We start from the raw sequence: 26271 nt of genomic DNA, 5'->3' as shown, positions 1-26271 counted from the left end.
GTGAGCGTAGTCCAGTGCCATGTAGGGTATTAGAGATTCCTGTAGCCTCCTCTCTGTTGGTGTGGATGCCTAGAGAAGTTTTAAAGGTTGGGGTAAGAAGGTAGTGATACCCCACTGTAAGGACTAAGAGTAATCCTCTTTAGCGTACAGTGTTTCAGGGCTAGTTGCTGCATGGAGCCCAGCGCAGGGATGCGTAGCGGCTTCTGTAGAACAGCTGCAGAGCAAGAAGGGGCTGAGTTGGCATCAGTGCCTCTAAGGGCTGCTTTGCGTGGTGCTACTGGAGCCCCGAGCAGCAGGGGAGGGAGCTGAGCTGGGCTCCCGGCAGCTGCAGCTCACCTGTGTGCAGGTTAGCTTTTATTGCAATGTCCCATCTTAAAACTGACTGATCCTTGCAGCCGGCAGGAACCAGGGCCGTGCAGTCATTGCATGCTCACCCGAAGGGTGCAGTGCAGCCTTAAACCACTTCCCCTTGCTGGCGAAAGGCCTCTCCCTAAGTTCCCTCAATTCCCCGAGTTAATGGTCAGGAGAGCGCATTTAGAACCGGGCGAGGAGCTGGCCGCCGCACCAGCTGGCTAGTTTCGGGAGGGGCCGCCCAGCCCCTCCCCTGAAGCGCCCGCTCGTTCCCCGCGGGGGGGAGCGCCGGACCCCGGCCTGGACGGGCGCGGCGCGGGGCGCTCCCGGCCGGCGGCACCGCGGCGGGTGGCCTGGCCCGGCCCGGCCCGGCCCGGGGCGGGGGGTCCCGGCGCCGCGCAGGCCGTCCTCTCCCGCTGGTTCCTGACGCCGAGGCGGTCAGTGGGGCTGCCGGTGCGGTCGTCTGTCACGGTGTATGAGTGCTGGGCTCCAGCTCGGCGGCGCTGCAAGAGTGATCCAGTTTCCGAGACTCCCGGGGCTCCGCGTAAGCAGTCCACGTGCTGTTGGAAAGAGGTTTTCCTTCAGCTGAGGCTTGTGCTTGGAAGCAGCGCTTTGCTGTTTGACAGTATTAAGAATACTAGTTGTACAGAGTGAAAAAAAACACAACCAAATAACAAAACCCCACTGAAATGTGTGTGTATGTTGGTTTTAAGGACTTTGGAATTGTGTTTCTTTGTGACTTTCAAAAACTCACTTACTAGGAATATATAAAGCCTATAACTTAACTTGCTTGTAGTTGCTTTGTCAGCAGCTCCTTCACCGGTGATACTGGTGCAGGGGCTGTTCTGGGAGGGGCTGGGCTGTGGGGAAGTGGGGTTTGCAGGGATGGCAGTCTCTCTTGCTCTGTGAGAGTCACAACAACAGTCCCGTAGTCACAAAGCACTCGGGTTTGTGTCTCTTAAGAAACTTAGTCCTTTAAAGACCTGTGGTCATATATCTGCTTCCACCATCTCCAAGGCAGGATGAATATATACTTAGGGTGTGCCTTACAAGTGTTTGCTTGGTCTGTTGTTTAAAAGGTCCAGTATAAATAGTTGTAGCACAGCTCTTGGAGGCTCTCTGTTTCTGTATTTCACTTGAGAACTGCTGTACTGGGTTAATCTGAGGTACAAACTGTCTCCATCTGTAGCTAGTCCAGGTGCTTACAGGGGAGTGTAGGGAGAGGAAAATACTCTTTTCCTTGGAATCCTTCTCAAGGAGCTTTGGTAGTCCAGTCCCACCTGAATTTGCCCAATTCCTTTCTGAGGCCACTTTGAGCTCCCACAGCGTCCTACGCCAGCGAGTTCCACAGTTCGTGTGCGATGGTGTACTTCATTGCCTCTGCTTTTCTGCATCTGGAACTGAATGGTCCTTGGGCCTCAGGTTGGGAGAATAAATAGCAACTCTTTTCCCTTCATGCACCATTATTAATATTATTATTACTTTTCTTACTAAGTCCTGGTAGCCTGTGTGTCTTCTCAAAACTGCTGAGCAAAGAGTGACTATACTGAGGGTACTGTTAGGACTCCATGACTTTTCTTGATTAGTTATACCTAGTTTAGAACCCATAGTTACATAGACATGGCCAGTTGTTTTAGCCTGAAATTCTGCATTTTCAACTGGATTTTATTTTCCAGTCACTCTGTAGGTAAGTATATTATGCAAATAATTGCAACTGCCTTTAGATTTGACCATTCTGATTTGGTATTTAAGCATAGATACTGAACTTGAGGTACTGAACTGTGTCTTCATTTTTCTCAAACCTTTTTCAATTTTTCAGATTGATTCTGAATGCTGGTTTCATTCAAATTTTGTACTCTTATAGCCCCTCCCAGTTTGATGTTGTTCGACACTTTGCTGTCATGCATTTAAAAATATCATGTATTTTCCATAATCAAAAACACTAGTTAAAAATGTACTGGATTCAAGATAGACCCATAGAGAATACATGGCCATTAAGAAAAAATTATTACAAGATTTTTAAATCTGGACTTCTTTCACGTCACTTGAAATACTTTTGCAAGGTCATTATTCTGTCTAATGCATCAAAATAGGCTGAAAGGGGGCTGGGGAATGGCACCATCTTATTGAACAAATGCTTGTACTTTGCTTTTTTCAGTGCGTCTATTTAATATAAATACTAAGAGGGTTAAGAGGCTTTCATAGGGTAGTAATGCAAATTATGAGAAAAGTATGTAATCTCCCTTTTTGAGATTGTACAAATTACAGCTGGAACTGAACACGCTCTTCCAGACAAATTTCATGTAAGATGCTGAATACTTAGGGATAACAAAAAGCTGTGATAGCAAATGTTTCCTCATCCCCATCATTTGCCTTATGACTGTTTTAAGCAATATTTAAAAGACGACATGTTCACTACAGGGAAAGGATAGTGTGTGAAATGGAGGAATGAGGCGGCACGTTATAGTTTGGGGTTTTTCTTCTGTCCAAATAATATTGGCAAAGGTACAAGAAAGAACAAAAAGCAGAACTTCTTCATCTAGATGTAGAAAAAGGTGCAGCTGTCTTATTCTAGAGGAAAAATGTTTTCAAGTCCTTTCAGAGTAATAAGCAATTGATAGGGAAACATTATCTGTGTAAAAAATTCTTAGTATTTTTAATACTTCATTTCATGTCTCAAGTGTGTGAGTTTTATAAACAATTTTTTTTTGCCTAATACAAATGTAATTTATATTTGAGGGATGGTGGTTCAGAAGTACAGCGGAATCATCAAAACAGTAAGGTGTTACATAGTGGAAAACCAGTTTAAACAGGGCCCTGGCCCTTGAGGGCCAACAGGAGTGGATCTTTGCAGTGTGTGGGGGGTCAGTACAGCTGCAGCCCCCAGGGAGCCACAGGACAAACCAAGGACCAACCCACGCAGGGCTCTCTGCAGTTGGGCTTCATCTGCGGCTGTGCCGGGCGACTGAGACCACCACCCCAAGGGAAACAGAGGCTTTGCCTGTCTGCATTACCTGTGCGAAGACAAAACACAAGTGAAATACTTGCGTATGTGATGCCAAAACATGCCCCAAACTCCTGTGTGGTGCAGGTTCCTTACAAGGAAGCTTCTGGATGTGGCTGTCTAGGGTTGGGGTGGAAGCAGCAAGTGCCAAAGGTCAAAGGAGCTTTGGGCTGGGTAGAGAAAGGGTGGCAGAGCTGCGAGGTACTGAAACACCACCAGAAATAAACACTCTTGTTCAGCAAATACATCTAAAGTTAATGTAGGATTTGGAAGGAGAAGAGTAGTTTTCTGAAGGACAACATTGCATGGTGGTTCAGGAGGTCGTTTTACCAAAGGCAGTGCAGAGTAGCTTCATTCAGGCTTTATTTTTCCAAGGGAGCAGATGGAAAAAAGCAATTATTTACTATATAATGCTTTATATTAGCTGGGGTATACCTTGACTTTATAGGGCATCTTTTGTTAAGTTTTTAAGATCTAACTAGAAATTAACAGAAACCAGAAATCAAATGACAATTTTAATAGACTTTAGAACAGAGTGTACAAGTATAAAACACTGGTTTTGTATTTCAAAAGTTGCCGGAAGATAGCCAGTCATTTTAAACAGTCTTCTACAAAACATATGCCAGTAGATTACATAAAAGACACTATATACAATATAAAAGAGCAGAAAACAACCCTCACTGTAAAAATAATTTAAAACAAAGTATTTCAATTCAAAATATCTCCTATAGCACAAACTAATACATTGTGACATGCAAGTGAAAACTAAACATATTGCATTCTTTAGAGTAGCCAAATAAGAGCTGTATTAAATTTGGACAATGAGACAACATGCCAACATTTTCTGATGAATACAGGAGGCTGTTCTGAAATATTTATTAACTGATGTATCATGTTCAAAGAACAGCTACTATACATCTTCCAAAATGTAATAAATATTAAAGCAAAGTGTATGAATAATCTACATCGTAGAGTTCATTTGGGCCAATGCTGAAAAAGTGGTTTATAGAAAAATGCCGTTTCACTTACTACTGCACTGTGCAATTTTACAAAATAGTTCTAAAGGCTTGGAAACGATCCACACTTGAAGATTTGCAACATCCAGTTTTAAGGCAGCCTAGCACTTGAATATACAATGTCATAATTTGAGTAGCTGCTTTGCTTTTAATATGCAAGGTGGAGCTAGCAGGTGGACAGTTATTTTCCCAACCTGAGACATGGCCTCAAAACAGCGTGCTTCCAGGTTGGGTTACTAATCTGCCTTTTATCCACTCAGCAGTGCAAGCAGAGGCTCTCGGTATTTGAGTTAGTTTCCCCTGGTTTTGTTACCAATAAGGATAAAGGAAGAGCTTATCTTTTCGCGCCCTCTCACATGCTGGTAGAAACACTATTCTGAACTCAGCCTAGCTTCCGCATTAGAGCCTTGGCAATTTATCAAATGCTATTTTTAATGCGAGCTGCGCTATATTTGACTTTTGTATACAACGTGAAAAACTTCTACTGTGGGGGATCCATTTTGTTTAAAATGCCAGTATTGTAATTGCAAAGGAGCCAATGTCAACATCGCTTCATGTCCACAGGAAGTATTAAAACTCGGTAACCTAAGCATTTTCACAGCACTTCTTGATCAGTCTAAACCCCATAGGATTTCTCAAGTGCTCGCTGTCTTCTTTCCATTTAACTATCTACTCACATTTAAGTATGTCTCAAACATACAAAGTAACTGTTCAAGCAAAAAATTAGCTGCCACAGTAGGTCTTAGAAAATGCCAGTGTTTAATGACAGACTAGGCGAGAATAAAAGGTTTAGCAGAAGCATAAGAAGGTTTTAAATAAACCAAACTGTTACAAAGCAAGAGGTGTGAAAATACCATTCTTTGGTCTAAATTAGCTGTTCCCTTTATATTAGTTTAACATTCCGATGGCTTTTTCAAAACTGTTTAAAAATAACATAAGCTGAAATTTATTAAGCAAAAATATGTATTATATACATGGATGCCTGATCAGACAGATGAACTTAAAAGTGAACATCGTGACAATTGTTTAGATATTCCTAGTACCTTAAAAAAAAAAAAAAGATGAGTTAGTGTTGAGTGCACAGTAATAGAACTTTATTGAAAAAGGTAAAAAACTAAGCATGAAAATCTGTTTTAGTTGTTTATAAAGACTACATCCTTATGGTTTTGTTGCTCTAAATTCAGACGTAAACATTCATTCTGACATGCCAAAGCTCCTAATGCTGGTGGAAAGTTCCTGAAACCAGTCTGTGATCGCTTTACAACTTGTTGCTTGGATGATCAGTCCCTGCAGCTTCATTTGCATAAGCTGATTCATCAGCTGCCGATTCATCTTGTTCAACTCCATCTTCCCCGAATCCAGGTTCCTCTTCCCTTTCAGGAGCATCCTCATCCTCTATGCCATTGTAAAATTCTTCAATCTCACTCTCATCCTCCACATCTAAGCTCTGACTACGACATGAACCACTTTCACTACTACTCCCACAAGAGCTGGAAGATATGATATCGTCTTCAGAATCTGAGTAAACCTCAGCACCATGGAAAATATAGCGATTTGGTGGCAAAAATAGATACTGAGTACCTGAAACAGAATTTTTAAAGTCAATAAAAGGCTAAAATAAATTATTTCTACAAGGTCTTGCAGACTTCTGGTTAAAAGGTACCTACCTGCATATATGTATTTTCAACAGTGAAACTTACCTGACAAATCAGATTACATTAGAAACACATTTATTTCAATGTATGCGTGTTTATTATTAAGCATGTAACAAATGCTTCACTGGAAAGCTCAGCATTCCTTTCCCCCCTCCCTTTGACACAAAAGAGCATTTAAACTTTAATGTTTAGCAGCTTTTTTTCATTGGTATATGTATTCACAGGTAGATTTCTGTTACAAATAACAGAACCGGAGCCCACTGCAGAGAGTATTTGACAAAGTTTAAAACCAGCCTTTGCTTTGGAAAGCTGCAATTCAATCAATCAGCTTCATCCATGCTGATTTTCTAGTGTGATAACTCCTTACATCAGTTAAGAGACCGCATACTGGAAGGCTTCCTTGGGAAGCCTAAAGTTTCCTTCCAAACGTGCCTGGCTCCAGCTGTGAGATTTGCTTTTCAAGTCCTATCATGACTTCATCTTTCAGTTCCACTGCCATACCAAATTATGCCCTAGTGTGACCAGCTTCTGAACACCTGAGGATCAAACTAATTTTTCTGAAAATGCATTTGAAAATGTTAGAAACTGATTTATTTTTTGATACTTACCTTCAACCTCCTAAACTTTGATCTTTTTAGGGAGTATGTAATCACTGATTATAAAACCTATTATGAATTTAAAAAAAAGTCTTATTGGCTTCTCCAAAAGAAATAAATGATAGAATGATGAGTTATGTAGACACTTGTCTGAACAAAAATAACCACCAAACCCCACTGATTCCCCCAAGGGTAACTTATTTATTGCTTTAAAGTAAGTCTAGAATAAACATCTCGGCCAAAAAACGCAAGATACTGAAATGAGTTAACACTTACCATCCAGCCTTTTGCTAATCTGTTCTTTTGCAGATCTGTTTACCCAGCACTTCTTCAGTATTTCATTTTTTTCTTTATTTTCTCCGTTGTTAGATCCATTTTCCTTCATTGTTTCAGAGTTCATTAATTCATTAGTAGGATTTTCAGGGTTTTCTGACGATGTCTGTGTGTCCTGAAGCTTTTCCTCTGTGCAGGTCCCTTTAGTTTCTGAGGCAGGATCACAGTTTTCTAACTTATATTCAGCTGGGTGTTCTGAAGACACCACTGAAGTATCTGGTGGAGTCATCCTTTCTGGTGAACTAGAGTCTTCTGAAATGTTTAAAGGGGTAGGCGGTAGCTCGGCTGAGTGTATTTCAAGCTCCTTGTGCGTTCGTGGAGGCTTTTCTGTTATTTCTGAAAGTTTTACTGAGTTGTAGCAAAGTTTTGTATATTCACTACCTAGCCTTTGACATAATTCATTAATAATAACATCACAGTCTCCAAGAAGCTCCACGTCAAAGTGTAGATGAGGCAAAGGTTCCCTATTAATTAAGATCTGAGGCACTTCATGGGGGATGGAACCTATATATAGAGAAGAGGATTTAAAGGTAGTCACTTCAGTTTCACTTTCAGCAGAGATCTACTTAGAAAGTTTGATTCCTCAGACTTCTCTTCATACATTCACTTGCAACAAGACCAAAACAGATCAGGAAGAAGACAAGCAAACCTCAAATTTAACAACAGCAGTTTGAGGTGCTATACCTACTGTAGCTTGTCTAGATTCCCCCCCCGCCCTTTTTTCCAGTAGAAAGTGTTCCTCTATCACCTAGAAACACGTGCACAGAAATACTGACTACAGCAATATTTGGTCAACTGTTAAAAAGATTATTAAAATTAATACTATAATCTCTTAGAACTGTGTTGATTTTGCGCATTCATTGTATGTCCTTAAGTGCACATGAAGAATACACTGCTGGTAAATGACATCCCATTAATTAGGTCAAAATATTTCCAGGTACAGTCTACGCTGTACAGGGTTGCTCAACCCATTTCTGACATTTAGGCTTCCAAAACCCACCAGTTTGGTAACCTAGCATTGATTCCTCAGATAACCAGCTCATGAAATCCAGTTCTAGGACACAGAAAGAGCAGTGGTTTCTGTAGTGGATCCTAACTTTCCAGTCCTCATGCATTTCCCATCAGCCTAAACACTAGGCTCTGCCTCTTGTACAGCAAAGAGGATGTTATTACAAAGGCCATGGGTCTTGTATGTTTCCAGTTAATAGCAGATGTCCTTCTCAGGCTTACACGCCAAGAGAATTTCTTTAGTACCAGTAAGTCTTGCACTCAGTAGGCAAATAAATCACCTGTCGTGGTATTTTCTCAGCCTTCCTGAAGGGCATTTTTCTATAACGTATATTAACAGAGATGTTTTTCCTTATCGCTTTTAAAAGATAAGGATCCAAATGGTGACACACTATATAATGCCCACTGTGTATCATTTAGAATTAAGTACTGACTTTAAGATAAGCTACAGCTCAGACACCTGATATACTTGATCTGTTTTTTTGACACTACATTTATCTTTCTAAAGATGCTTCCTTTCTAAATCTTCCAAGTAACTCTCAAAGCATATCACAAGCAGGGAGAGAAATTAATTGAATCTCAGAACAAAGTCAAGTTTTCAGAGAGTAGTTTTTCAGATTATCATTTCACTACCTTGAGATCTGCCTGGAGTGTAGAAAAAGCACTTAGAATTTGTTACTTTCTCCATTTTGCATTTCAGCTTTACATAGGCAATCAGTTTTCATCTTAGAAAACTAGATGCTTAATCTAGTTTCTTCACTGAATCAAGCCAAAAGCATTTCTTAGAGCTCTTAACTGAGAATTGCACTTTTGATCCAAATTTTTGGAAGAAAATATTACCAGAGATAGTCACTTACTTGGAATCAATGCTACTGGTCTTACTTTCAGTGAAGACCCAATAACAATAAGGAGATCAACTTCATTTTTGTCGTACTTCATGGCGCGATGGAACTGCTCAGGTAAGTTCTCTCCAAAAAACACTATGTCTGGCTTCATGATAGCGAGCGGTTCATCAGGTGGACATCTGGGACATCTAGGTACAACCTGCATTAGAACAGCTTCTATTACTACAATTCAAGGCTGCGCCCTTGAAAACCTCACATTTTACCAATTCACAGTGACTTATTTCGGCAAAAGACAAGGAAGTTTCAGTGGTATTTTCTCATTTCATTTTTCTGTGGAGGTACAGACAAGTACATTTCTTACTCTGGGCTGCAGCAACTACACACAGAAATAAAACTGCAGCAGGAATAAAGGGGGAGTCCTCTTAAGTCAAAAGGGAGAAACCACGCAGATCTACACCACAGTTCTTATCCGACAACTAAGCCAAAGTCCAGAAGTCATGCTCAGCACCAATAAGTAATTACCTCCTATTTGATAGGAATGTATTTTTCTTGGTTTAATCAGAGCAAAAACTTAGATTTCGCTGTGAGTTTCCATTATAGGATCTGATATCAAACCCTTCCTAGTCAAAGAGTATACTGTAGAGCTTTACCTCTCTACTTTCTCCTCTCCTCCAAAAGGGTATGTGTGTTATACACATAAAGCACCATGACACTGTAGCAGGTGGGCTAGCAAAAAGCATATAGGACAAGAACGTAGGAAAGAACTTTTCGTTTGGTTTCCCTTTTAAAGTTTTCTAATTCCTCCAAAAATAGAGCAGAATCCTTGTTCACTAAAAAAAGTGAACAAGAGTTATGTTTGTGGAGAAGTAGGTTCCCTTTCCTCCTGAAACCAGAGGATTTTCTGATCTCTCAAATCCTTCCTGTCTTAAGACTTCTTCAGAGAAAGGAAAAACAAGAAGATGAGCAATGTGAGTACGTACAGACAATACTTCAATTACTACTGAGCAATGTTTCTTTCAAATAGTTCAAGTCTTCTCAGCTGTACTGTTAAAATACGATACCCCAGAATAAATCTAAGGAGCTAAATGTAGCTGCAATCTTATAGCAGTCATCACAAGCAAATTAGTGTTATGTAAAGGTGTAAAGAGATGTATATTGCCTATTGTAATAGGAAAACATATGAAAACTGACATGTAAATGCATAACAACTCCCTTTTGTACACAGAAGATATGCAGAAAAAATAATACAGAACTTAGAAAGTTTAAATCAAAGAACTAGATTATGGATGTCTGCAGTAGAACAAAAGACCATGCTTTCCATGTGAGAAAACATCACAAGTAAAAGGCCTTCCTCTAGTGTCAAAAGGACCTTTCCCAAAAATTTAAGTCTTCGAACAAAGAATCCAATCCTCCTTTGAAGAAGACCTTGTAGGAGGGATGCGTGAAGAGCAGTATGGCACAAGAACTAGGAACTGGTGTGGAGGAAACCTTCACCACATACATACCCAAGCTAAAGAGTCTAGTAACCCCACGCTAAAGGGAAACCAACTAAAGAGCAACCAGCCAAAAACAAGCAGATGGGTAGAATGGATCTTGAACTTTTTCCTTGGATCTTTACATACTAGAAAGAGAGCTCATGACATACAAACAGCTTAAACTTTTCTGAAGCTTTTTACCCTGCTGTCTCTTCTGCTGATGTTAGTGATGCCTTTGCACTTTCAGTTGGAAGCTTAAGGAGGGAAAATAATTTGCTCTGTATTAGGAGGAGGATGAAATGAAGACCTCTAACTTTTGATTTAAAGAGACCTAGTAATGTTAACTCTGTTGCCATCATTTCTCACAGAAGTCCAATTACTTGTGACTTATGGATCTCTGTGGAGCAACTGATGTCCCTATCCAAATCATCTGAGTAACTGTAATGGGCCCTTAAATGCGTTCCAGCACTACGCTACTCACCAGCTTCTCTGCTAATCCTCAGAAAGGTCGTCAATAAGGGGGAAGATCTATTTCAAGAGCTGAAATTGATACCAAGAAGTTAAAGCTAGATAATTGGCCACTCGATTGCCTAGGGTCCTTTTTCCCTCCAGAAGTAGCACTCCCCCAAAACCCCACGGCCTCTGCTGATGTATTTCTCTAATGAAAGAGAAGTGGAACTTCTCATTGACTACTGATGTTATCCATCTATCAAAAACAAGATTAGTAAAGACTACGTTGGTTTAAGAATATCCAAGAACTGGTGCACGTTTTCCATTTCTTGGGCCTTTTCTTCCTAAATCTGAGACCCTTTCACTATTTCTTGAAGCTGCCTAAAATAGTCAAAGCAAAGTAAAAGTGGTATTTTTGGAAGTGACTAAAAATTGTTTTACTCAGAAGTTCTATCTGTGTGATTTATAACTGCTGCTGCTTCTCATCCAGAAGGATGGTTGTGTACAGCAACCAGGAGAAAGAAACATGCTACAGGGAACTAGCACTTTATCTTGGAAGTGGCAAAAGAATGAAGAGCAGCAACAAGAAATGTGGTAGCTTTCTAAACAGACGATCTCAAACAATTCTCATTCTATGTTGAACGGAAATCCTGGCAGATTCCCAGGATGCTGGAAGCACTTACGACCATCAGAGGATGGACCAGAGCAAAGGAAAGGTAGTATTTTTAGGGAAAACTAAGGACCTGGGTCGATGTATAACTGAACTTTCACATAATGGAGGACAGCAGAGACTAGAAACTGCCTGTCTATTGGGACCCAGGTGCCAAAACCATTTTTGTGAAGGGGGACTTGCTAGAGAACAAAGCTGTTGAAATGGACAGTGTTTTATTTTCTAAGTACAGAAAAGGTTTCTTTTGATATCTAAGGAACCAAATTCTTATTCTAGAGAGGCAACAGAAAAAGAAACTGCATATTGCTGGTTTGGGAAATGCAGGCTACGGAATATAGATAATGATGGCAAACAGAACAATTTTTTTTCACGCATAAAGGAGGAAGAGTATGTTTTCTTTCAATAGCGCTATTTCTTGTTGTGTGAAATTATATTTGGCAAGAACCATATTTATTTTGCATTATGAAAATAATTCAGTATTACAGCTAGGGCCTGCCCTGGAAAGATATACCTGGCAACAGTACTGTAAGATTAGGGCTGAGAGATTGAGTGTAAAGAGCTCCTTCAGTCTCATCTTGGGAGTAAGACCCTCTTTGTTCTCATTATGCAGAAGTATTGCTACAGGCTGCTTCTCTCCACTTCCCCACGCTTCCATTACTAACCACCAGCAGGGATGGGCCATCAGGGCAGAAGTTTGGTTCAGCATATAAACGTACAATGATTAAAGCGTTGTTAGGAAAAGGAGTCCTGACCCCTAACAATCAGAACAGAAAATGACAGAATACTTAGGAATGGTTGTTAGAAGAAAAAAACCCCTAAACTCCAACCAGCTGGCTTTGAAGGTAAAGGAGCAGCAAACATCTGTAAGATAAAAAAGTTCTCAAAAATAATGTTCTTAATAGCAAAGTAAACCAGATTTCACATTCAATATTTCAGTGTTACAAAGCTTCAGGCTTATGACGTTCGCGTTTCTTAAAGCTTTAATTTGAACATCTCTTCTGAAAGGCTTTCATCGAGTCTCATTTCAAATGTAATACTTCAAAGATTTACATCCCTTCCATGTTTCTCATCTAAGGTTGCAACTGTGAACTCGTAAGCATTTATCAAAAACACATGAGCCTGCAGAGGAAGAGTCCCTTTCCATTTGTATAAACAATATCTTTTTGATCCGAGAATCATCATCTCTGTTCCTTCAAAAGAAGGGGAAGAATAGCAAAGAGGGTCTCGCCAAGCCAAAGGTTCACCTGCTCTGACGGAGCAGAACTAACTCCTGCCTTGGCCCTGGGGCACTTCAGACCCAGATGTGGGGAGTTCAGAATATGGAATAGTTCAGAAGTCCGAGTAAGCACATGTCAGACATCTCATCTCATCTGATCCTCTTCCTTGCTCAGAGGCTGCTCTGTAGTTAGCAGTTTGTCCACGCATCATCTGCTGTTTAAACGTATTTTTAACGTAGGTAAATGCTCAAATTGCAACTGATGTTATAAATAGCTAAGACTGCTTTCTCAGTGTGACTGAGTTCAGATTAAATTCAAACAGGTATAAACCCAACTTTCTACTTAGCATTTTAACCTCTGCTTTTCTTGGCAGTGCCATTAAAAATGGACTCTTACAGTTTTGTTCTGCTTTTTCCCATTACCTAATTTTTGCAGTATAGTATTTGAGTGTACTTTTAAATACTAGAGGAAATGCTCAAATACAGATAGGCACTTTTATGAAATACATGCAAAGATATGTAGCCTTTTAAAAGCAGATCTTTTAAGCAATCCAAGGGTGGTGTTTTGGGGGTTTTTTGAGAGTTACTTATTAGAAAGCTGCAGTGAGTTAAAGTAAATTTTTACCTGATTGAAAATATCTCCTCGAACAACTTCACAATCAACTTTGTATTTACAGATCAGGCAGGAAGCTGTTGCAAAGGAACCTGAGGGGAAAAACCCATACAGTAGAAATAAGGATCTTCAGTCATTCAGATTTGGTCTTTTTGCCCAAGCTGTTTTGACACAAAGGCTGTTATGTTGCAGTGCTATAAAATCAGTCATTAAAAAGTCATTTACAATTAAGATAAGATACTTGTAATACTAAAAGTAGTTCTTCTAGATGTTAGCAGAAATCGTGTTTTAGAAGCAGGATATACATACCGTATATGTGCCAACAAAAATTATATTGTATCCTCTTATTCCCCCAACCTGTGCAAGCATATACAAGGAGGGGAGAACAGAACCTTCCCTTTCCCTCTTTACACAATTAGCAGTAGTGCCGACAGCTCTGCAAACAGCAGCAGCAGGACATGAACCCACATGAACTGAAGAAACTCGTTATCAAAGGGCAAAATAACTAAGAAAATGCATTAGTACAGACTTCACTGTAGGCAACTAAATAGCAGTATTGTTCCTTTCAGCAGAAGTGAGAGGTTACAGCTGTATTATTCAAATTGAAATACTGCTCTGAACTTGGTATCCAGCTTAGCTACCACGTTTATTATTTGGCAAGACCGTGTTAAGTTGGTTGCTCCATCCAGCCACTTGGTAGCTCTAACTGGCCTGTTTCTGAAGCAGCTGAAGGTGATCCTGAGTATCTGGTAGAGCATTCGTGTCTCCATCTGTCTAAAGGGAAAGCTTATCAGGTGGCTGACAACACACATGAAAATACACAGTGTCAAGTCATTGTGGCAAACTAGAGTGGCTTTTTGGTACGCACATGTGCAGGAGACAGAGGCTTACAAGGCCTTTTATCTGCGGAAGGAATAACGCTGGAAGTCGACAGAATGCTGAAGAATGAAGTGAAAAATTGACAGGTTTTCTCCTAATCATGAAACAAGGCTTAAAAAAAAAAAAAAAAAATTGGAGATCTTTTTGACCCTGCACTGGAATGTGCCAGTCATACAGGAAAAGTCTGGAGCTCTCTAATCTCTAATGGTGATGCAAGGGCAGTAAGAAAGCCCTGCGACTGAGCAATGTACGGGGCGGTACAAAAGTCTCTCTTCAAAAGGAAACTTTTTGCAAGGTAACCATTAAGATGTTGAAAGCTTTGCAGAAGCAAGGAACAGCTAAAAACGTCTGGTACCAAAACTTTATCTGGAGTATTATTTTAAGCCACTCAAACCAAAGATATTTTCTGCTCATAACCTACGTACAGCAGCCAACCAACACACTGCTAAATGAAGGGATTCTGGGACTAAGTACAATATCAAAATATGCTTTGCTGATATTGTATCTGGGTAAAACAGAGTGAAAGCACAGAAAAACTTGGAGCAGATCGTTTATGAACAACTGGTGGTTCAGGTCTGCTAATCACTGCTGGCGTGGAAAGTGCACAGCTTCTGAAATGCTTGCTCAGCACTGCAACTCCAGAACTTGAGGGATTCCAAAGACTACAGGAAGTATGACAGTTATTATTCGCTCATTATAATTTGTTTATAGTAATAATTTAGTCCTTTATACAGTGTGTTAGGGACATGTCTGTCAGGCTAGGAGACCTAACCCTGTCTGAGGCATCTGTTGCTACCTACTTGCAACTCTTATTACATGAGTTATTTTTCACCGTCAAAAGGACTCGATCAAGAAGTTATGCTGCCCCATGCGCGAGTCGTGTAGCCAGCAGGCCGCTGCCTTTGATCACTCAGTTACAGCAATGGCAAGGAATACGATCTAATTCCAGACATGTTGGTTGAATGCAAAAGCCATTTTAAATTCAGAAAATGCCTCCAAGATACAGTAGTTTTCATAGTAGCAACTTTACTGTAGGTCTGCAGTGTGAAATGGGTTCAGAGGTTCATATATGAACTCCCCAAATCATTACAAGGTTCCTGGTCATTTGGCACACTCATGATTAGCTTGCCATTGCCACAGCTTGACAAAAAAGAGAGAATAAATATAGCAGTATGAACCCTTACATAACAGAGTTTCAGTTTCTCTTCAGCCACTACCAGTGTCAACTAGCATTTGTTAAGGAGCAGCATAACTATATGTCAGATAAAGCTCGATATGCTCAAAACAACCTTTGCTAATTTCCAAAGGCCTCAAAATCTCAAAGCCCATAGCATGTTTTTAAAGAATCTTTTTAATTTAAAACCAACTTACACAGGACATACATACACTACAGATGGTCTGAAATCTAATTACTGTAGTGTGCAGCTGAAAAAATGGGAAGCTTGAGTGTGGCAGTGATGTGCAAAACCACAACCATGTAAGAAGTTAATGATAAATACCTCATACGGAATGACAACCAAAAGAAAATGCATGACACACCAAGCACAAATGGAAACTAGCGCTAGATTCGGGTTATTCGACAGGTAGGATTCTACTGTGTGCTGTTTGGTCACCATGACAGAGTACCATGTTTGCTCTGTCTGAAAAAAGAAAATTGACGGATCTGGCACTGAGCTAAGCTTTGTAGATAAGGGAACCAAGTGAGTTTGGTCCCTGGAAAAGGTGGAATTAGACAGACAGGTCTTACAAATGCGCCAACACTGCTTTTAAACAATTTATTTGCCAGAAGTCTACTAAATGATTCAAACGTGCACTTTAAGAACTAATTTTCTGCATCCTTAAAAAGGAATCCTTGGACTTTTAGCTTGACATTTCCAAGTCCTTGGAAATGGAAAGCATATCAAGCAACTAATTAAGAGATTCCACTTAATTTGGTATCATAATTACAGAATGTGTATGACACTGAAAGTGTAACAAGATGATCTTCGGTTCAACTGAACTGAACTGGTGATTAATCCACAATATTTTATACATGAGGTAAAGTCACTGATGTGGCGGGATGTTTTAAGATTTCAATGGAATATAACCTAAATAAAGAATCAGATAACAGCCAAACTCCATTTCATTGATAGGCAGTGAGAGGGACCTATGACAAGACTGATTTCCACACTATGTTCTCATATATGAATATAAAGAAGCACCAAATACATTTTAAAAGTTAAGGTCTAAGCTTCTGCAAACAGGGTGTGGATCTTCAGTGATACACAAAGACCACCATTTATCGAGCATAATTTCTGAAAGAAGTATTTCCAGTTGAAACACTTCTGATTTAAATACTTAAGCTATGTAAAAAAAAAAATCAACATTTTAAAAGCAGAATATTTGCTGCCAATAGATACCAATTCAAGACGAAAAAAAATTAATTCCAATAGCGATTACCTTGTCACATGTACCAGTAAAAATCATTCCTACACATAAGAAAAGTGAAACTAAAACCACTAACCATGACACTGTATTATCCTTTGGATTCCTGCAACCTGTTCCAATGTATCTATGTTCTGAGTATAGTTGCGAAGTAGTTTTCCTTCTTTATCCATCAGAGCTATGAACTTGTGACAGAGAGATGGCTGGAATTGTCCTGGATAGATTTCCTAGGGAATTCAGAAGTAGGTTAGAAAGCATAAATGGATAGACAGTGTCTTTATTCCAACTGCAGCAATTCACACAGAGCTAAATATTATCAATAATAATTATGTCAGCAGTTAATGTTGTCACTCCCTTTGCATTTTGCCATTTCTCTCAGATCCAACTCTTCTTTCAACAGCTGAGCTTCTGATCACGTCAGGATGAATTGTGCCATGCAAGTTGGTATTTTGTTCTTCACACAGCCTAAAAGCAAGGTTTAGATCTTTTTTGGTTTTGAGAATTATGAAATAGGAAAGCTTTTTTCCTTTGTAAGTGTCAAGTAACCTCAATATTTGTTATTAGAAACATAGATGCTTTAACTGCAGTCTGACAAAAATTTCATGAGGAATTTGGATTCTGGTCTTTTGGTTTGGGATAAGCAGTTTTTACTCCTCAGCATTATCAGCAGCCGTTCCTAGAAGATGGAAGCCCAGAAAGCAGAATAGCATTGGATATAAAAAGGGAAGACAAGTGGTACTCAGACCAGCTTTGCCAATTTAGCCAGTTACAGTAGTCATCAAGTTAAAACCACATGGCTTAGCAGAGCAATTCCACTGTGCCTGACAGATGCTTAGCCCTTCCATTAAATCAAGGTAGAGGAGGTAGGTATATCTAAAGAGCATATGAAAAAAAATGTAGGCACTTTTGTAGAATGATCTGATGTTTGCTCACAGTGAACAAGGAGCCCGCCAAAAGGAAAAATTAAATGTGGGCACCCAGCTGAAAGCTTCACACTAGGAACCTCCGTCTAGAGTTGACCACCCCGGGTGGTACCTCTGGTTGCTGTGCGACAAGGAGGACATCGGCAGCACCACCACCACTGTGTTGCTCAGGAGCACTTATTTAGGGAGGAACTTGCATTCCAGACCCTCTGCCCTCCAGTCACTCTCTCTCTCACCACTGAACAGCAACTGGGCTGGAGTCTTACCTGGGAAAGTGAGGCCTTTTTACAGAGAAAACACAAGAGTCACTGGCCAAAAGAAAGTTAGCAAGAAGGAGGCTGCTGCCTGCCTTTACCAGTAGATACTTCAAGCTGAACCAAAAGTTCTAGCACAACAGCAAACTGTTAAATTTATCTTTGTGACAGCTTTGCCTTCAGCTACCATACAGCCTAACTATTAACAAACAAAAAAGACTTTTTGAAGGCATTTGTTTTTCCCCACAATATTTCAAGTTACTCATAATTCTGAAGCTACGTGGGTCTTTGGAGTTGAACTGCAGCAATGATCAATGATTGCTCATAGTGCTATTACCTAGATTATGACTAGGCTATTACACAATTATAATCAGATAATCATGTGGTCCTAACAGCTTTTATATCTTAGTCTGAAGAAGCAAGACGTGTTCTGCCACTGAGCTCTGCAAATTTATTTGGCTGTTCTTTGTCCCTAGAATTAAAGGTACTTAAGATTTCATGGAATAAGAAATTAATATTCTGACTGAGCTGATGGAGAGAAAAGGAGAAGGAGGAGAAATTATTTTAGTAAAAAAGTATCAGCCAAATTGGATTTGGACTATTCTTGTAAAACCTGTGTATAGGCAGGCTTCAGGTAAGTTGTTTTTTTTGTTTGCTGTGGGTTTTTTTGGGGGGGAGGGTTGTTGGGTTTTTTTAATTAAAAACCCAAGGAACTGAATATACTAATGAGCATCAAAATACGTATCTGGATAGGAGGCTTTCAGAGAAAGCCAAGCAGCTGAAGAATGCATTGATTTTTCTTTTCCAAGCTTTATAACGTAACAGAGCAGTAGTATAAATTGTGGGTAAAGGAAGGGAAGAAAGAGTGAGCACAACTAATAGTGATTGATTTTCACAAGTCCTTACTGGTTCTGTAGTAATTCTTAGAATATTTTGGTTTTGATTTTTTTGTCCTGAGGAAATTCCAGGCTAAATGCCTTTTTTTTTTGTTTGTTTCTACGTATGTCTACAGTTTCTACAATTCCTTCTTGTCTTGGAGATGTCCTCCCTGCTTTTTAAACTGTTTACTATCACTAATGTCTTTCCAAAAACTGCTGCATTCTCCCTTTTAAGCAAACACAGTCCCTGCAAAAAGGTTTTAATTCTCTAAGATGTACAGATCCTTGTGACAGCTATATCAAAACCTGAAACAAGAACAAACTTATTAGCGCATAAAACTGCTTTAGTCCTCTTTACTGTAAATACAGTGATAAAATGTGAATGTATTGTATGACATTGCTAAGCATGCCACAGCATATCAAATTCAAATGTAGCTTTCCACATTACTCATGTGCTGGCCAAAAGTTTCTCATATTCTTTCATTTTTCAGAGAAAGTAACAGCAGCTAAAATTACTGAGGTTTGATCAAATAACTACAAGTTTTAATTTATCCTCCCTGAGATTAGAGACACCGCCTAGAATGGTTGTATATATAATGAACTTGTAACAGGAACAGTAAAAATAAGCTTAAAAAAAAAGAATGTTGCTAAATATTTCTAATAAGGCTAATACAATGACTGAAGTAACACTGAGGATATAAAATCGATAAATTGCAAAGACCTGCCCAAGGAGAGAGTTATGCCACTGAATGAGGTCTCTCATTAAAGCAAATTCAATATATTAACATATTTTTCTATCTTGTTTATAAAAAAAGACAAAGATACCATTTTGTTAACAGAATAGTTTTATATCTGATTTGTGCATTTTAATATTGTTATCTGTCTTTACTGACCAAGATAAGAACTGTTGGAAAGCATACCTTTGCAAACTTAAAAAATGGCCTGGGATCCTTTCTGAAGTATTCTATATCAAACATTGCTTGAGGATCTGGAAGGTCTGGGAAGTCTACGGCAAGGCGTGCATAGATGCCATCTCTTGATCTAAAGTCAGGTATTCCACAAGACACGGACACCTGAAATATATTTTTGCAATCTGAAATAAGCAAAACTACATATTCGGCTATAAAGAGTTGCTATGGTACAAACTATTTGGGAAACCACGTTTCTGTATGCTCATGGTGCTCAGAGACATTAAGAACAAAACCAGTCTGGGTTCTCTGTATTTATTTTTCTTTTCTTTTTTTTTTCCTTTTTTTGGACCAATATAACAATTCCCAAATCACAAGCAGGAGAAACAGCGCAGAAACAAAGTTTGACAACCGGACAATAAAAACCCTTTAGTACAATCTGTACAGGCAGTAATAGGACATCAGAACTTACTTTTACTACTGGAAGTTTTGTAAGAAGCAAACAAAAATTTAAAATACCGTTGCATTAAGTTTGATTAGTAAGTGTTCATTGATCTGCCAACTTAGGCTTGGACACGGTGGTTGATTTTTTTTTTTTTAACATGCTAACACAGCAACAGAATAGATTCTTACTTTTGATGAATAAACCCCTTTTGATAAACAAACATTCTTTATCAAAGCATCGTAGTAGTCAATAAAGACTAAAATTTATTGTCTCCGACTACCCCAAAATACTGCGGGAAGAGGAGGAGAAGCAGGTGTACGATAGCAATTCTAGAAAGAACAAGATTGGGTAATAGAAGTAGCAGTGCTTTTCTAACAACCTGATTTGAATTACTCATCTCTTCTGAATGGTGTCACACCCTCTGTGTATGAACAACAGAAGCAAAAAATGATCGACTTTTATATCATGATCTGGTACATAGGTATAAAGCTGCAAAGGTACAACAGTTTAAAAATGTTCTTTAGTAAAACAGTGAGTAATCTTATTACCGTCATAGAGAGGCACATGGTAAAAGTAAAATTCAGCCTACTGAAATCTAATCAAACTCTCCTTATGATCCTCCCCCCCAACTCTTTTCTTTTTCGAGTCCTATTCGTCTAGTCCCTCTAGCTCCATCAGGTATTTTAAGAGACCCACTGACATTTTGTTTAAAAAAATCATTACCTTTGTTTCAAATGAAAAAATGACTAGGATAGAAAATGTTCTGGAACAGGTAGATGTGATCTTATTCCATAACTATTTCGCATGGAAGCAACTGTTTAAGAGTTTAAACGTTTAAGAATATTTTCTTATAAGAAGAGAGATCTTGTAACTTCCAACTTAAGCTCCAGTCTTGCAGTGTGCATCGTTCTAGTGGACAGCTGTGCCTCCTCTTCCCATCTAGCTCAATTATTTGATTATGAACGTTGCGAGGGTCACATCACCTGCATGCTGTAAAGCACTGGATAAGTATTTAACCAACTGTCTATATATTCTCTCACTGTCATTGCAGCAATACGTACCCCAGCTCCAGTCAAGACCATTATTTTTTTGCATTCCTGTAAAAGTTTCACAGCATCATCAATAGTATTAATATCTTTTCGTTTTTTTCTTTTTGGTGGTTCTGAAAGAATATTTATGACAATTTGCCACAGTGTCATATCATCCAGTTCAGGTGGAGGAATTGTTTCTGGTAGCAGGTCTTTCAGAATTGTCCGTGGGTCTGTACCTAACATGAGATGCTGCTGAACGAAAGTGTAGGGACCTAAGAAAATTAAAAAAATGTAAGTATTTAAAATCAAGTCAAGTACTTCAGATGATTATGATCATCGTCCCATTTATTAATGCTTGCCACTACGATTTTATTAGTCCAATTTAATGCTTTGTTCATCAAAACGCCTGTATGTTTTGGTCTAAATTCTGAAGTGATAGTATAGCTAGGGTTCTTACTTTATTTTATGTTAACCCATGAAGGATTTCATAGAACGTTACTTAAGGTAGAAATCCCAGTTCATAGCAAACTTGGTGGCTCTCAGAGGTGCACTTATTTAGCAATAAGATTTTCACGATGTATCTCCATTTTATGGCTTCATTTGTATTTTTCCAACATTTTGTAAGGTATTTACAGTAGTAAGTTGAAGAGACAACAAATATACATATACTTTCTAGTCATATTATAAAACATCACTCTAAAGAGACAAATAGGACCCATCAATCCATGGATTTTTGTTCTTGTAGTCATCTAACACTAATGACTTCAGACATGACCTCTTAAAGCCATCAAATCAATCTTTCCAGAAACACTTCAGATTAGAGCGGTAGAAGAAAAATAGGTAAATCTTAAGAAGCTGAACTAAGAGGACCCAAATAGCTATCACTAAGGCTAGTTACAATACATATAAGGAAAACAATTGTTATACATATTTACCCAAAAGGTAGCAACAGTGATCCTGTAACAAGGGATCAGCAAAGACAACATATGGGCAGATTTTAAGTGGAATATTGTGTTATCATAATGTGTTTTCTTGCCGCTATTCTTATCAATACTGGCAAAATGAATGCTGTGGTATTATCACGCCTGCGTAAGACAAAGACCTTAAGTCCCAACCCCACTGCACCCTGGAAGCCACTGTCCCACACAAATCACCAGTGACCTTAGCAGTTACCTTGCCTCTGTGCGAGACGAGAACTTTCTACCGAGTTCCTAACTGCCATGCTTAACTTATCTGTTGCTAATATGCAATATAGATGCAGACTAATAATTCCCAAACTGATGTAACACTTAGGACAGTGAGCCCTACAGATTGGCTAAAATTATACAAAAATCATCTTGTTTCTTAAAGAATTAATACTAAGTAAATAGGCTAGAAATATGCCATAAATCTGCTCAGTTTAGTGAGTCTGTGTGTATGCTTTTAACATGGATCACGGCAGGATTTCTACACAAAAAAGACATTGACAATTTTAATCATAATACAGCAAGTTTAAAGAGGTTCATTTTTAAACTCCTTAAATAACATACAGAATACAGTCAGCAACTCTAAGCTGCTCAAAAGCAGTAATTGCCAATTTTTTTGCAACAGAAGAAATAATTTGAAGGCTGGGAAGAATTAAGTAACTGTTCAAAGGCAAACAGCATCTAAGAACATTATATAGGCTTCTACCTATACGTGGTCTTGGAGTCCAGTCACTAGAACTTGCATGTGAGGCTCTGTCATCTTCATCACTATCACAGGAGTGAAAACCATTGGCTATGATTTCATCACTAAAAAGGAAGTTATCTGCAAGACAGCACAACAGTGATGGGTTACACTTGAGCCAAATGGCACAGATATATATTTAAATATATCACAAAACCTAAAATTGTATGCTTTTAAATTTGATTGCAATGAATTACAAATAGGAGTTTTGTCACACACAGAAAATTTCTACTTTTTTTGAGCTTACAGATACGCTTTCAAGCCTTCAGTAGATAGACTGCAGGATTTGCTATCTTAATACTGGGCTGGATGTTGACCTTAGTGAAATTTTCATTTTATAAAGTGTTGGGCATTAAGGATCTTAAATTTTAAAAAAACATCCAAATGTTTTAAAAGTACAATTAAAAATTGCTTTTTCTTACAATTCTCACTTCATTCAACTCGCTGAGAAATTGGATAAAATGAAAACATGTCACCATTTATAGACCAATCTTTGACTAGGTTTGAAGAGCACAGCGTTTTGAAGAAACCCACAAATACACATTTGGATACAACTAAGTTACAGAATTTTGTTAGGCTGTTATCTTGCAGCTGAGCTGCAATAAGTGACCACATACATACTTTCAGTGTGATATTTCAGTTATGACAGAAAATGTGCTACCTTGAACCACCTTCGCTAAGTTTATCTCATCCATTTTACCCCGCAGCTGGGTTTGGCTTAGAGTACCACACAGTTACTTCAGCTCAGCTCGCGGCCTTAAGCCAGAGAAACTCACTCTAACTTCATTGTGTATCTAGATGGAGGAGTCCAAAGAAGAATGAGATACTTGTCTTACAGCGTGCATTACTAAGCTAACATTTAAGGGGAAATCTAAATTTTAACCTGAGCAGCTTATTAGAATTTAGACTACTAAACTTTTTTTATTGGCTTTATTAGAAATAGCCATAGTAACTGTAGCTTAATTTGTTGAAAATCTAAGACTATGAACAAAGGAGAACAAGTTTCAGTCATGCTCTCTAAAGTAAAGAATCACTATAACAGTTTTCAATCTATGAATAAACCCCTTCAATGTTTTAGCTAGGTTACTTCACTTTACTCTTAAATAAAGACCACCACAAAACACCATCATTTTTTATTCAGAGGCTGTGTTGTCCTGTTCTTTCCCTTGTTGGCATAAATACTTTATTCTGATTAGAATGGAAAGAGGTAGAGGACAGAAACTTGCTTTTTGTACTTGCTGTCTTGTTCTTCTGAGACCACAGGTGCTCATTGACATTACTATTTCTTATTATTAATCCATATATTTACAGCATTTCACTTCCATCTCTTTATGCATGAAGTCAGTGAACATATTATCCAAAAAGCATTATGAAGAAGTAAAAAGTTGATTAGTACACATCAGTAAGTGCGAAGTGCGAGTTTTACTAAAACAACCTTTGTCTACTGTATAAAGAATCAACCCTTACGTTGTTGACAACTCATCAGATACAGGTCACACTGCCTTGTATTTAAGAAACACTGTGACAGATACAAGCAGGCTGAAGTAACAGTTTAAATTGTAATACTCCCTCTGTATTCATTTGATTCCCCCAAGGACTAAAGGGAATGCCTGCCAGAACTAAGTAATCCACAGCAAAACATGCCTGAGGATCTGAGTAACTTGAGCAAAAAGGCTTCGTATAAGGCACTGATAAGAGATCGTTAGCTTTACTCTTGTGCTGTTCCAATGACGTTTTTAAATGCCGAGGCTGTTCCAAGCTTATCATACAGCTCTGTTCCCTTTTGGATTGCTTTCGCACAGGCAGAAAATTTCTGTAGTTTTGCTATGGAGTTAAAGGTAAAATATCTTTGACCGCATACCAGGATAAAATGTGAAGATTTTACTGGCAGAATGCAGTATCGTATACCTTTTAAGAAGTCTTTCCAAAGCATTACCTTAAGAAACAAAACGAACAAAACCACCCTCAAAACCTGTTTCAATAATGCAATGCAAGGTACTTTCATACTGATACTGCCCAAACAGTATGCTTCAAACATGATCTGCAAAGAAACTTTTTAGAAGGTTATAGTTTAGTGTGTGCTGCAGTCACTGAAATCTTAACCAAGACTGTAACTTGAAGTTATTTAAAAAATTGTTCAAGACTGCTGCTCCTGTGCTTTCTGTGCAAGTTTCCAAGAAACAGAAATAAAATAATTATCACGGCAGAAACTGTGAAAAAGAAGCAGGGCTTATGATTTTTCATTTTTAATAACTTGTTGCCAGCAACACAGCAAAATAAATGCTTTCAGAAATGAGAGCCGAGTCAATCTTCTTCTACGAAGCCCAGCACAAGAAACAACAGGCTTATGCCAAGGACTGATTAGAATCAGAATTGATTAGGTTTAGAAAAACGGATGCAGCAGCTCGCTCGAGTTTGCATTCCACTATGGTTAAGGAGATGAAAGGCGCACAGCCTGTGTTCGGAGATCACCCCCGCGCGGAGCACCCGCTAGTTGCGGCGCGCTCTCTCCCCAGGACCGGCGCTGCCCCGGGCTGCGGCCGGCGAACACCGAGCCTCCCCGTGAGCGGCACGGCCCGCGGGGCTATCGCTAGGCGGGAGAGCCCGGGCGGCTGCCGCGGCGAGGCGCCCGCGGGGAGAGCCGGCGCGGAGCCGGAGCCTTCCCCCAGCGCCCTCGCAGGGGGGAGGGAGCCCGCCGCGGCCGCCGCCTCTCCCGACGCGGGCTGTGCGGCCGGGCCGCCCCCTCCCGGCTGCGAGGGGACGGCCCGCGGCCTGTCCCGCCGGGCCGAGCGGAGGAGGGGAGGGATGGGGTCCTCACCGGGATGCAGGGCCGGCGCCTCGGCCGCCCCGTTTGAACACTGCGCCCGCCTGCAGCCAATGGCCGCCTCCGCCGCGTCTTCGCCGGGCGCCGCCTCCGCCCCCTCCCCCCGGCCCCGCTGCCGCGGCTGCGGAGGCGGCTCCGCCCGGGGCAGGCCCCGCAGCCCGGCCCTATTGTACGCGCCGCTCCAGACCGCCGCCGCCGCCGCCTCTTCGTCCTCCTCCTCCTCCTCCGCACGGCCGCCGCCATCGGCGGTCACGGCCGCCGCCTCGCCCGGCAGCTCCGCCGCCACAGCGGCGGCGGGCGGCGGCCCCGCGACCCGGTCCGGGCGTTGAGCGGGCGCCGCGCCTCGCCCGCAGCCGCCGTCCTCCGAGTCCAGGCGCTGGCGCTTCAGAGCGGGCTCGGCGCTCTCGGCCGCGCCGCCGGGGCCGCCGTCGCGCGGGCGGAGGAGCGGAGCCTCCTCGTCCGCCATCTTGGAGTAGCAACCGCCGCCCCCCTCCCGCCCGGCGCAGCGCGCAGCAGCGCCGCCGCCACAGCCCCCTCCCCCACCCCCAGGGAGCGATTTAAACCCGGCACGTGACCGCGCCGCCGCCCACGCGGACACCCGCCCCGCGGAGGCCGCAACAACAACAAACCGGGTCACGTGAGGGGGGAGGCGGAGGGGGCGGGGGCGCTGCCGCCGTCACGTGACGCTCGTGCCGGCTCAACCCTCGCGCGGCGGGGCGGTTTTCCTCCCTGCCCCTCTCTCTCTACGCGCACGCCCCTCGCGCCA

At 40.6% G+C, this 26271-nt stretch overlaps 1 protein-coding gene across 2 annotated transcripts; it reads right to left on the bottom strand.

Annotated features, from left to right (window-relative positions):
- Window positions 1–3857: 3857 nt before the first annotated feature.
- Window positions 3858–26158, bottom strand: SIRT1 (sirtuin 1). 2 transcript variants are annotated; one of them, XM_076339370.1, is made up of 9 exons: window positions 26135–26158; window positions 22646–22762; window positions 21005–21246; window positions 19511–19663; window positions 16615–16762; window positions 13245–13324; window positions 8821–9007; window positions 6899–7459; window positions 3858–5952 (listed from the first exon to the last, which is right to left on the bottom strand). In XM_076339370.1, the coding sequence occupies exons 3-9, from the start codon at window positions 21215–21217 to the stop codon at window positions 5630–5632; spliced, it is 1665 nt and encodes a 554-aa protein (XP_076195485.1). In that variant the 5' UTR covers window positions 21218–21246; window positions 22646–22762; window positions 26135–26158; the 3' UTR covers window positions 3858–5629. The 2 variants fall into 2 exon arrangements, with proteins under 2 accessions (XP_076195485.1, XP_076195484.1); XM_076339369.1 differs by lacking the exon at window positions 26135–26158 and adding an exon at window positions 25500–25977.
- Window positions 26159–26271: the final 113 nt, after the last annotated feature.

The sequence above is a fragment of the Aptenodytes patagonicus genome, chromosome 5, assembly GCF_965638725.1.
Source record: "Aptenodytes patagonicus chromosome 5, bAptPat1.pri.cur, whole genome shotgun sequence".
Classification (NCBI taxonomy): Eukaryota; Metazoa; Chordata; class Aves; order Sphenisciformes; family Spheniscidae; genus Aptenodytes; species Aptenodytes patagonicus.
The sequence above is the reverse complement of the archived record's forward strand: the minus strand, read 5'-3'. Positions and strand labels throughout refer to the sequence as shown.

Excerpts from the sequence above, each read along its gene's own strand:
- SIRT1 (XM_076339369.1), bottom strand. The coding sequence starts at position 25,971 with ATGGCGGACGAGGAGGCTCCGCTCCTCCGCCCGCGCGACGGCGGCCCC. Across the intron at positions 19,664-21,004 it reads TGGTCTTGACTGGAGCTGGG|GTGTCCGTGTCTTGTGGAAT; the intron begins GTACGTATTGCT and ends AATATATTTCAG. Across the intron at positions 7,460-8,820 it reads ACCAGTAGCATTGATTCCAA|GTTCCATCCCCCATGAAGTG; the intron begins GTAAGTGACTAT and ends CTCTATATATAG.